General features: G+C 40.8%; 1 protein-coding gene across 3 annotated transcripts in view; it reads right to left on the bottom strand.

Moving 5' to 3' along the window:
• The window catches only part of LOC146505032 (poly(rC)-binding protein 3), a 15,754-nt gene extending 4,726 nt beyond the window's left edge, over positions 1–11,028 (bottom strand). The window contains exons 1-12 of one of the 3 annotated variants that reach the window (XM_085183476.1): positions 10,426–11,027; positions 9,086–9,126; positions 6,178–6,286; positions 6,012–6,035; positions 5,867–5,899; positions 5,643–5,759; positions 5,345–5,476; positions 4,750–4,878; positions 4,023–4,112; positions 3,433–3,474; positions 2,944–3,019; positions 2,014–2,066 (exon numbers count right to left, since the gene is read on the bottom strand). In XM_085183476.1, coding sequence (XP_085039602.1) covers positions 2,014–2,066; positions 2,944–3,019; positions 3,433–3,474; positions 4,023–4,112; positions 4,750–4,878; positions 5,345–5,476; positions 5,643–5,759; positions 5,867–5,899; positions 6,012–6,035; positions 6,178–6,255 — 774 coding nt within the window. In that variant the 5' untranslated portion in view covers positions 6,256–6,286; positions 9,086–9,126; positions 10,426–11,027. Of the gene's footprint in view, positions 1–2,013; positions 2,067–2,943; positions 3,020–3,432; positions 3,475–4,022; positions 4,113–4,749; positions 4,879–5,344; positions 5,477–5,642; positions 5,760–5,866; positions 5,900–6,011; positions 6,036–6,177 lie in introns of all 3 variants that reach the window. The other 2 variants (XM_085183477.1, XR_014877736.1) reach the window with 2 other exon arrangements.
• Between the last annotated feature and the right edge of the window lie 1,649 nt (positions 11,029–12,677).

The raw sequence follows: 12,677 nt of genomic DNA on the forward strand, positions 1-12,677 counted from the left end.
TCTTTATTATTGCGACAACAGAAAACATATCTACGGTCCAATATGCCCATCAGATAAAACAGATGATACATAATTTATCACCACTAAAGCACTGGCTTTTATTTTTTGCAAACTGATTGGTATTTTGGCAAATATGTTTATTTCTTGTCTGAGTTAAATGAGAAGGCAGGATGATATATTAGAAACAGAAGGAGCGTCTATCTTGGCTCTGCAGTAGAAGTAGTAGTGTTGATGATAAACAAGAAATTATTTTAAAAAAAATTAGATGATAACATGTTAATATACATATGGTAAATAATTCAGCAGCAGGCGTTATTATCTGGGAGACAGTGCAATAGAATAAGTGGCTGTTGCACCTTATCACTGGTTCCCACCTGCTATGTAATAGAAAAAAGAAGTCAGAGTAGATAGCTTGTCTATCTACTCTGAGTGACTTCATTATACTCTTCTGTAAACGCAGCAATAACATTGTGAATTAATATAAGTAGTGCAGTGAAACTCTGACACCTTAATATTCCTACAGCGTGAAGTCAGCAAAATCCACCTCCAAAGCTCAGTAATTACCTCCGCCGAGGAGGTTATGTTTTTGGTAGCGTTCGTGTCATTCTTTCTGTAAACACATTAGCTCAAAAAAAGGTTTGAATGAATTCTGATAAAACTTTGCAGGGGTGCAGAGCGAGGTCATGTTAACAATCCATTAAAATTTGGCTTAGACCTACCAGGGTCTTCAAGGTCAACTTAATGATTTATTGGTCAAAAATTGGAAAAAATGCCTTTTGACTCAAAAATTGTGATTCTTACGAGTATGGTATGTAAAAAAAAAATAAGATTTTGACCTCTGACCTCTTCTTCAAGGTTAAAAGATTGATCTGAAGGTCAAAGTGATAACTGACCTCTGACCTTTTACATTTTAGATCTGCCTATTGACCCCAAAATGTGTTATTTTATCTGCGCTACTAACTTCTTGCACGAAATACAGTAGAAGTCCATTAAAAGTAAGAGAATGAGATGCCTTGACGGAGGTTTGTGCTCTCAGGGTGATTCTTGTTAATTATGTTGCTTGTTTGGACAGCGTAGTGCTGCGTTTGTTAGCGCTCTTGCTTCATGGTAAAAAGGTCCTGAGTTCAAATCAGGGCTGGGCCTCTCTGTTTAGAGTTTTTACGTTCTCCCTGCACTTGTGTGGGTTCTCTTGGGGTACTCCTGCTTCCTCCCATAGTCTAAAAACACGTGTGGGTTTTGGTTAATTGGAGATTCTAAATTGGCTGTGAATGGTTGTCTGGTGATGTGTCCACGGTGTACCCTGCCTCTCGTCCTATGACAGCTGGGATAAGCTGTGGATCTCTGCAACTCTGAACTGGATATGTAAGAAACTGGATGGTACAGTGACTTCCTGGAGTCTTCATTATTTTCCCTCAATGCTCAAGAAAGACACTTCTTTTGCCCAGGAAATAGACACCCATTAAATATTACAACTTGTTGATGTTACAGTTTGGTTCAGTCATTATTAAACTAACAAGATACAACATTAAAATTGAGAATTGACAGACCAAAGCTGGGTATTTCTCCCCCTTTCCCTGCCTCCATGGTAAGCTTAGCTAACAGGCTGCTGGCTTTGTTTTTATGTTTACACACCTGAGAGTCAGTCTTACTCATCCAAATCTCAGCAAAAAAAGTGCATTTGCCAAAAAGATGTTTCCTACAACATTAAGTTCTGATATGATTCAGTACAGATGAAACCAGGACTGTCTGTGTCTGAAGCAGCACAGTTAACAGTCCTCTAACAGCGGTCCGCAGACATCTTTTCAATAAATCTGTCGTGGATTCCTTTTGCAATAATCTGTGTCAGCCAAAAGCAAAGAGTATGTAATTTCCGCAGCTAAGTAGGTGAAACATTTATGTCCAAACAATTCCTCATTATAGCTGTCCTCCTAGAAAGTTTTAATGAAGCCAAATGCATGGAGATTATCAGTTCAGGTTTTAGTGCCGGGAGAACACAAACAATGTAACACTTACATCATTAGGTATTGCCAGCTCTTGTGAACTTGTGGGGGCAGATGCATCCAATCCTGCAAAGTAGGACAAGGAGCGCTACCAACAGTTTGGCACTAATGGCTTCCACTTTCATAGCACGACAAGTTGCCCTACTTTGTCTAGTTTATCACTGTTACACTGCTAAAGCAGAAAATAGCATAGGGCAAAATAATCATTCTAAAAAGACAATACATATATACATAATACATGCATGCTGCTTGACTATGACTACCACACCAATACTTGCTATTTAATCTAAATATTGTAATGTATTGTGCTGAGTTAGTTGTGACGGAATATATGAGTACGTGGGGTGGTTGAGGTCAGGGATGGTCTGGCCAAGACAGTGTTAGATTTGGAGGAGAAATGTTGCAAAAGGTGGAGGATGGGGTCAAAAACTTAGGATTTGTTTTTGTTTGGTTTTTCTTTGGAGAGGGAAACTGGGCAAATGGGGCTGAAATTTGGGTTTGATGGGAGAAATGGTGAGAAATGGTTAAATATTTACTAAACTGTAAATATTTTTCATTTTTCACATTTCCCTGTCAGAGAAAGCTGCTGTTTTTTTTTCCCTTTTTAGCTTATATATCATTCTGTCTGCTTCAGTCTGTCGCATATTCTTTTCAGTGATAAATATTTCAGTGACTAACTTTCAAGGTAAAAAAAAAAGAAAGCTGGGTGGCTTAACCTTAAAAACCTACAACTGTGTTGATTATTCTTGTTTTGTTTTTCATCTTATTTTCTTGTGAAAATCGATGAAATGCAGATGCGCGCACATCACCGCAAAGCCACCGTCTACTCTCAAAGAAATCCTTGATCCTCACTGAAGTGACAGCAGTGTTTTGATGGTGTGAGTCGAGGAGGAGTGATGAGAGAGGGATAGATGGACTTCCCTGGGGAGCCGTGGGTACGTACCAGGGAAGGTAGGGTTGCTCTGCCCAAGGGAAGGGAGGGGGATATGCTGCATAGCCAACTGGTGAAGCTTGGTCAACTGCAGGGTAGGAAGGAAGTTAGAGCTAACCAATCAAACTGGATTATTTCAGAGGAGCTGACAACTACAAAACAGAGCCAATCTGAAGTTCACAAACATCACACATGGTGTCAGTATCAAGAGATTCATTTTCCTCAGAAAGCATGCTGACTTCTCATAGCAGTCATCTGAAAATACAGTCACATCTCAGGCTACAAAGCTACAAGTGATCATGAACTCTGCAAATCTTCATTTCCATTTCAATCAGTGCATGCTGCTACCGTGGGTTAGTGTTAGTAAAGTCAACAGATCAGGGCTACTGAAATTTGATCTTCGCAGAGTAGGGTACACAGAGGGCGTATCGGTGGCTTGGAAGGAGTGGGCAGGAGTAGGTCATTAGGACTGATGTCAGTCACTCAAATGGACATACTTACATCTTGATGTGCAAAAGCATACTGCCCTGGAATTGCAAAGGCCTGGAAGGAAGAACAGATGAGATACGGTTATGTAATCGGGTGGTGCAGACATGTTATAACGTGTTACTTGAAAAATGAATTTGTCACAGAGCATCAAGAGCAAAGTCAGTGCAGTGAAAATCCATTCCTTTCCCCTTTTCCATGGCTCTAATGTTTATAGATCTGACGGAATTTCATCTAAATGTCATCTGCCTTTCCCCCCCCCTCCTTCTCCGACCATTAGCTGGAAATCCAATAACATAAACAGATGTCTGATAGGTCAAAGCAGACTCTGCCAAATTCAGGACAGCGCCTGGGCAGCTCGTGGAAAACATCAGCCTTAGACACAACATGTAGACATGTGAATTATTCATGTAAAAGCAAGTTATTCCTACATTTTTGGCTAAATGCATGTAAATACGATCAATGGTTGTATATTTACACTGTTTTGCCTGTTTAGTAGTAGAAACACCCCCTGATGATCAGTGAAATTTTGAAATCACACAAAATAATAAGTCCACTCAAATAAGCTAAATTCAGAGCTAAACAACTCCCCTATGGCTACTTACTTGTGCAGAGTGCTGTGGTGCTAATACTGCATGGGTTCCAGCAGGTACGACCTTGGGACGGTAGGGAATAGTTGCGCCTTTCGGTGGAGACTGGAGACACAGTCGTGCAAACCAAAAAGGGAGAAAATTTATACACTGCCGCAGCTGAGAAAAAGAACTCTCGCTGGCATTGATGCGTTTTATATCCTCCTTTATAGCACTGCCTGAATCTTTTTATATCCCATTCATCTGCAGAGAAAGTAACATAAAAGATCGGACCAAAGAAAACTGCGATACAACTGGGAGCACAGATGAAAATGGGGAATTGGCAAGTTTTTGATCAAAATAGAAAGAGGTCAAGTGGATACTAAACCCAAAATCCAAACTCAAAGCTCCTCAGAATATATTAAGAGCATGTGCTGCGATGGGCAGTGTGAGAAAAGTTTAAAACGGGGGTCTAAAAACGGGAAGAGGCTTTGACAGTACAGTGTTAATTTAAACGCTGACATTTTAACAATATGGAAAAAGTACTGCATCAATATCCAGTTTTATATGTTTGTTATATAATACACGTCTGGGTACATCAGACAGACAAGGTTAAGAACTATCAATATAAATTATCTGGGCTTTAGCTTTGAAGACATCCTGAATTTACTACCTTCCTCTGCTCTCTAAATAAATGTGACATACTTGACTTCTAAATAGAGCCGCTGAACGTGAAGATCATCTGCTGGCTGACAGCGCTTACCTCCAGCATCACAGAGCAGATGTGTCTTACACACTGAGTGATGGCCTGTGGAGTGCCGGAGATTGTGACAGCCCTCTCTGTGGAGTCCGGCAGCATGTCTCCTGCCACCTGAACCTGAGCGCCTGTGGTCTTAACATCACCAGACAACAGAAAATACAAAGGCTATTTATTGCTGAAAAGAGCACGCCATCACCCAGATTGAAATGCCGTTTCGAGCCCCCCACAAATTATCCTGAACACATTTTGACATGCAGGGAGCAGCTGCAAGCCAAATAGCAATGTGCGCTCCAATATTTGAAGAGGCGCACACAAATATTGTCCATTCGGAATGAGTATTCAGGCCCTGCTCATCCTCACAGGCATAATCAATGGGATTTTCACCCACCCCCCCCCCCCCCCCTCCCCGCCACCCCTCCAGAAAACATACACATAGCTTCATGTAGTTTAAGGCAGAGAAAAACAAGAAGATTTTGACTTGAGTGTTTGATACTCAGGGTGTCAGAGTGCCGGGGAGACTGTTTTCTGTGCTTGTTTGGGTGCAAAAAAAACAACTTCCTGCTGCAAAATGAAAAAAAAGAAAGAAGACGACTCATACCTCTCGGATTTCTTTGATCTTTGAGCCTCCTTTGCCAATCAGTGAGCCACACTGGCTCCCTGGGAAAACCAGGCGAAGTGTCACAGGTGGCTTGCTTGTCACGTTGCTGTTTGTCATTGCTGCGGTAATATCCTGAGGGAGATTTCCAAAATATGTTGTTTTTCAGTGTCGACTGTACGGAACATCAGCGTTATTTGACAAGTCTTTTTGTGTGTGTGTGTGTGTGTGTGTGTATGTGTGTTGCGATGCAAGACTGGAGAAAAGGTGCAGCCAGTGTCTTTCATGCTTTTGGGCGTACCTCTTCAAACTTTTGCGCAATCATGGAAAAGGCTCTAAAGATGCCCTCTGTAGGTCCTGTGATGGTGACTATCCTCTCAGGGGACGAGCCCTCTGATATGTTGATGCGAGCGCCACTCTGGAAGCAAAGCCCCGCGGTTATTCCAGCTGTGATTTGATTCGATCTGCCTGACAACGTGAAATTATACGCCCTTTCACATTACAGATGTCAAAGCAAACACTCACCTCCTCCCTCATTTTCTTGACTGTTTCTCCTTTCTGAAATCAGGCAGGAAAACAAGTCGGTTTATAAGAGGAATATAACAAGACAAACAGAAATAAAACAGCCAAAAAAATCAATAAATGGTGATGGATTGTAAAATAAATCTACCTTCCCAATTATGCTGCCAACTTCCTGCGGATGAAAAGATAACAGCGTGACTTCTCTCAACAGTTTTTCAGCAGGATGTAAACATTTTAAAAGCTATTACGAGACCGTTAGGCTATTACAACAAAAATGCACTGAATGATTTGAACTATTTACAAGTGTCCATTACCTTTCCGTGCATCAGCAGCCTCAGCGTCAGTGTAACGTTCAAACTCCCATCTGAAGCCATTTCTTCCTTGTCAGACATTCTCGTTTTCCCAGATGTAAAGTAAAACACTCTGCAAGGATCGAGAAATAATCAGGTTGTCAGCAAATAACATGTAAACTGAATGCATGCAGGCTGAAGTGAACATTACAGCTGTAACATTTGACTATTTATGTACAGGGTCTCATTCGGGCCTCCATCGGGCACTGCTGCTTTTTATCTTTTTATTCTGAATTTCCGGCAAACCTGAGATTTTTGGGTTATCCTCACTACTCGTGCTAACTACCCTGTTCTTCTGTTTACAGTTACATTTCCAGAGCGGCCTGAAATATGCATCATTTCTTTTCCTCAACAAGATTCAGCTGGAAAGACCTTTCTGGCAAAATAAATGTTAAAAGCTTTCATGAAGTGCGTGTAAGCTGCATTACCACTGTGGAATCCATCTGTGGCACAGATGAAGTAGACGTCTATCTGAAATTGTTATGGATTATTACCTTAACGAGGATAAACGTTGAGTAAGTGGAAAATTCTCCAAAGATGGAACACTCACTTTTATGCTGCTTTACGGAGCCACGTACCCTTTTGGGGGATTTTTAAGTTAAATGATGCTCTCTGAAGAGTCATGGACCATTGTTGCTTGTCTTCTGATCATGTAGTTGTGAGCGGGGGAAGATAAGCCTATCGCTGCGTGCAATCTTCACATGGGACTGTGTCTTTAGTTCCGGCTAGATACAAGTTGTGTTACTCTCTTGGAGAAGATAAGATATAAAGGAAGCTACTTGTGCTGGGGAGGCCTGAGGATCAATTGATGTGTGTGTCTGTGTGTGTGAGAAAGAGACAGAGAGAGAGAGACGTGTCTCTTAATATCACACTGACACCACGCAATGTCGACTCTGCTGTGGCCGCGTATCCAATTCTTTGTATTTGTAGAACAAATAAAGAATGTCTCGATGCAGTGAAGGACGGCCAGCTTATTGCACCGTAACAGACAGAGAGACGACTTCAAGTCTATAAAGCGCCAAGGTCGCAGTGTTCATTAGATCATCATGGTTCTGCTGAGAAGTGATTTTTCTATTTACTTTTAACGCTGGGCACGACGGAGAGTTCGTAGCTAATAAACAAGATAATCTAACTGGAGAAAAAAAAAAGGTAATTTAACAAGAGATTGATGTGATTGTGGACTAACTTAGTAATCAGTCACATGATAGATTCGCTTTAGCTGAAATCTTGGTCATGTCAGAAAAAGCAGGAATATAGTGGCTATAGTGGCTTGCTGTTGGCAAGCATGCATGAAGTGCTCCCAGTTAATCTGCAGTTAAAGTCAATGCTACTCTAACGTTTTAACAGTATGCCTAATGACAACCATCTCTCATTTCTTTATATTTTGCATCCAAGGAGTAAAACTTTACTTATTGAGTTTGACCAATAGTTCTCCAGGATTTCTGAAGGTGTTTTAAATACTGGCTGCTTCTCGCTTAAAAGCTAGTTTTTCACAATTAGTTGTTCTCTTATTTTCATTCATATACTCCATATTGTATGTTGTTATGTATGAGGAAACATAAAATGTAATACACATATACCAAAATATCATAAAAAGACTTTTTAAAATGTTTTTAGTGGACAGCTGGCTGTGAAGAAGCCATTCTTAAGGAAAGTAAACAGGGAGAAAAAGCTGAGGCCGAATTACTTAAGAACTATACAAAAAGTCAAAAGTATCAGGTCTTATGAAATGGGGAAGACGTACATCACAGACAGAGGTACAACAGTGAGTGTCTAGAGCCATCTGTAAAACAAAGTGGGTGCTCTGTCATTGTTTGGGGCTGTATTTTTTAGCCAGTGGTGTTGGAGATGTCAGATTTCCATCCACCATGCGTCAGATGGGCAGCAATATCATTTTTCGGCATGACATTGATCCAAAAAACACTGCCAATGCAGTAAAAGCACAATGGAACACTATCAGTCATGTATTGGTCTCCCTATTGCCTTATTGGTCATCAACGTCACTGATACTGTGGGATCATCTCGACAGAGAAAAGAACAAAAGCCAGCCAACATCTAAATAAGAGCTTTGAATGGAGGAGAAGTATTGCTGAAGACTACTTAGAAAAATTACAAGAAAGCTTGTCTAAAAGAGTTCAGGCTGTGTTGAAGAATAAAGGTTTGCTTTGTCTACTGTATTTCCATGTGTCGTTTAACTAAGTCACTGCATCCGTTTTCCATTCTGATATAAAAATATACAGAAATGAGGGGTTAATCAGGACTTTTGTTAAGTATTGTACACCTGTTAACTTTTTCTGTCTAAATAAATAAATAAATCTGCGTAAATTCCCAGATGTTTAAATGTGCAACTATTTTGCTGGTAATACTTGAAACGAGTAAAGACATTAACAGCCTATTTATGCAAAATAATTCATAATTTTATTAGGGGGTTATATTGGTAGGGTCTGATTATTGGGGAGGGGGGGGGTCATAACCCCCCTAACCCCCGTGGAAATTACGCCCCTAGGATGAGAAGATTGACACTATTCCTTTGTCTTAATGAAGTAGGGTTCAAGCCAGTCAGCTTAGTTTAGCATGAAGACACAATTCTGCATCTTTGTTTAATCAATAAAAGAATGAATCACAAAAACAATACACTATGGTTTATCTGCCTGCCTCCTTCACTGGTTCAGCCAGTTGGCAGGCAAACAGTGGAGCTCTCCAGGAGCTGTTGAACCCAGTCAAGGATTTAGTGACCTTTGGACTGAAACAGGCTAAGCTAACAGGCTGTAGCCTCATACATATGTACAGATGGATAACCCTTCAATGCCAAGTGTTTCACAAAAAGTGTCATTTTTATGACCTTCCCATAGATCCCAGCTTTTATACTCACACAAACCAATAAATACAGTACTCTGTGCCGCCATTCCACACCTAGAAAAAAGAAGAACAGCGTGATTGTGTGGGTTTGATTAAGACATGCTAGCACTAACAACAAAATTCATTCAGGTGGTATCCAGTTAAAATGTTGGTAATATCAGTGTGATGACAAGCAAACAAAAATGGGGTTTTCCAGCAGCAGCGAGAAGCTTACAATATGGTATTGTTCTAGCACATTCCAGTGTTGATAATACCAGACTGGGCTAAAGGCCTTAATCCAACCAATATCTTGAATAAGTGGAGGGTGTCTTTCTGCTAACAAGAAGCGCAGCTATTCTCTCCTCTGTGCATCATTATAAAGTTCCTGTGAATACATCGAATAAAGCGAAACATCTCTGTCTAATCCTATAGGCCGGGATTTGTTTAGCTAATGCTAAGACCCTTTTGACCTATTTCTGTCACCTCTAGCATGCAGGCACCCACTCAAGACTTCCCGAACAAAACACTGGTGCACAACAGCACCCACAGAGTATACATGATAAAACAGATAATCTACAGGAACTCAGCTCCGGGAACAGGCAGCCAGAAGTGTGCTTCAGACAATAAAAAACAGGGTATTATCCCTCGGGGGAAATGGAGAACAATGTCTAAGTGGATTACTTGAAGGATTTCGTATGAAAATATATTCAAATTTGGAGGCTAAGACGAAGAATGATGGAACATTTTGAAATTGAAACAGTACTGATAAAATTACAGCATTTCAGGAGATTATCACTTGCAATTGTTCTCCAGTTTAGGAGCAATGCTCTTAAAAGACAATGTTTCAAATTACTTATATCTCACTTATCACAACAAGCCAACAGCATTCGCTTCTTAAAAATCTCGAGCAATGGCTATTTATAGCTATTTTGTGAGCCACCACATATCAGAATATAAGTGTGAGTCCTCTCAGTGTGGCATTCCTCCATCAACACAAAGCCTCCAGTATTGGAGATTCATCGCATGTCTGGCTTAATGTGTTAATTAATTCAAGCCCAAACTATCTCTTAGGGGAACGGTGCAACAAAATGCATTTACAGCACAGCACAGAGTACAGGAAAAACAAGCAGCTCAAATTATCTCAACCTAATGGGAGTCAGGAGTAGTGCATTAAAACAAAGCCTCTCATTATCCAGCTTCCATTAAAAGTCCACAACCAACAACTTCAGCTTTCTTTCTGGCTAAACCCCAAGGTTACTGTAGTATGCAACAATGTTCCCAACAAATTCTCTTCAGTGAACAATCACCAGCTTGCATTTGAAGCCCAGTGCGAGGCCTGTAATGCATCAAGAATGAGTGGTTTAAAGTACTGACCTTAAATACAAAATACTGGTTCCGTGCTCTTATTTCTGGTATTCAAAAAGAATGGCGCTTTAGTTTGTAGTCCGTGCTCAACGTATGACCCTTTGTTGTCAGTTATCCACAGAGTGGACAGATGGCTCCCTGTGCCCTCAGACCGGCTGGAGCGGAGGCTGGCTTTGCTATTAGTCCCTCAGCTTAGCCCAAGATAAGCCCCTACGCAGGGCAAGTGAACCCGCATCTCTTGCCTAATTCTCCCTGTCACAGTCACCAAAGAGGCGTTCCTCCGCATGGAGTTCCACTAGCTGAAGAGGCCTAAGGGCAGGGCAAAGAGGCTCTCCGGCTGGACAGTGTCCAGCAAAGATAGAACCAGCTACAGTTACACCACAACAAAAAGACCCAGGAAGGTCTAGCCTTTTGCAGTCATCAAAAAATGCACAGTGAGATGGTGAAGAGAAGCTTTGTTAACCGATGTTGGTTCGTGTCTAACGGCTCTGCATGACTGCTGTGTTTTTCATTAGATTTTCTGAGAGCTTCCTGCCAGCACAGGGCAGGATTTTCTCTAAAAATAAATCTCCTTGTAAGAAATCTGTGCTTTCTTACAAGGAACTTGACTAATTGAGGGCTGGAAAGGACAATGTGGCGTTTGAGGTATTTAGTGATGTTAAGTACAATGTCTTCGTGGGGGGCTTTGCCCACCCCCCTTCATACGGCCTCTGCCCTCCCCCACAACAAGCCCTTCTGCCCTTGTAATGAGGCCATACTGGATACAATACAGCCCTTCTGCACAGAAAAAATGTATTCAGCTGAGACCCAAATTTGTGAAGGAAATGAATCAGTGAAGCATAAGTGGCATATTTAATTACTATTCAGTGCGTTGCACGGAGACAATGATGGCTGCTGCGAGTCTCATGGCCGTGTAAGCAGACGTGTAAGCAGACATTCACTTCTCAGCTATGATTTCAATTCAGCCTGCAAGTTGCACTTCTATGATTAAAAGATTTTACCTCGTGAGAACAGAAGAATGAAGGCTGTCTTTATAAGTCTCGATACTGACTTGATTTGACTCCCTTCACTTTTTAGGAGGCCTTTATTTCAGAGTTAAGACAAGGTTAGAGGTTAAGCAGTAAAAGTAAGCAAAGGTTTATCCAGTTATAACAAAACAGGCTCAACAGGGTGTCTCTTTGTGTCCAAACTGCAAGTAGAATCAGAAGCACAAGAGGAGCATCAAAGCATTCAAGGGCATAGCATGTGACAGCTATTTCTATCCTTTCAGAGACCATGAGATGATCTGGCATTTCATGCCAATCACTTGTGACTAATTTCTTCTCCTTCATGTACCTTGTCTGTCAACTAGATTAAAAAGTCAGGGATTAGATGTAATTGGATTACAGTGAAGTGATTACTTAGACCTGCTGGTGTAATCAGTTACAGTTACTGAAAGCAGAGTACATGTAGTGGTTACCCAAATGGGAAAAACTAGATAAAGGATAAAATATACACACTGCCCTTGCATGATTTCCTGTGGCTTTCTAGCTCTATAGCTAGCACATCTTAATCATTACACAGTATTATTGTGAACTAATCAATATTTTTAATCAGTCACTTCTGATTAATGCCTTCCTTTGTGCACCCTGTTAGCCAGCGAGGCTAGGAGTCAGATGATATGTAAGAGGTACTGAGAAGCAATTTCTCATGCTTGTTACTCAAAGCTGTGATTTCAGATGTCTTGGAAGGAATTTAAATGCCTGTAAAGGATGACTACACAGTTCATGCTCATGATGTTATTTAAATGTATATATGTGCTTAGCACCTGTGAACCTTTCATGTCTGCTGGGCTGACACAACGCACTCAAAAAATCTGATGGATGCCCCATATATGAAAATGACAGCTATAGATTATGTGTCAGTGCAGATCTCTCATCAGCTGCCAGAAACATATGTACGTGCATAATGCATGTATTTCTACAGCCAGCGCCCCCTGATGACGAGGAGAATCTTCCACTTTGGAATGTGTTAAAAATATATATTTCATCTGATAATTAAGAAATGTTGATGTAAGGAAATTTGCTGTGACCCAACTCTTGGTTTTATATCCCACAGCACCATCTGTTTAATAGTAAAAACACATAAAATTACACAATATAAAACAACATTTTTTTTAAGGTAGATAGACTTAAAATTGCATGAGTCTCACTTATCTTTAATCACATTCACAGAGAATACCTGGCCTCCCAATAAGCTTACAAGATTCAACGAACCTATAT

The sequence above is a fragment of the Neolamprologus multifasciatus genome, chromosome 13, assembly GCF_963576455.1.
Source record: "Neolamprologus multifasciatus chromosome 13, fNeoMul1.2, whole genome shotgun sequence".
NCBI lineage: Eukaryota > Metazoa > Chordata > Actinopteri > Cichliformes > Cichlidae > Neolamprologus > Neolamprologus multifasciatus.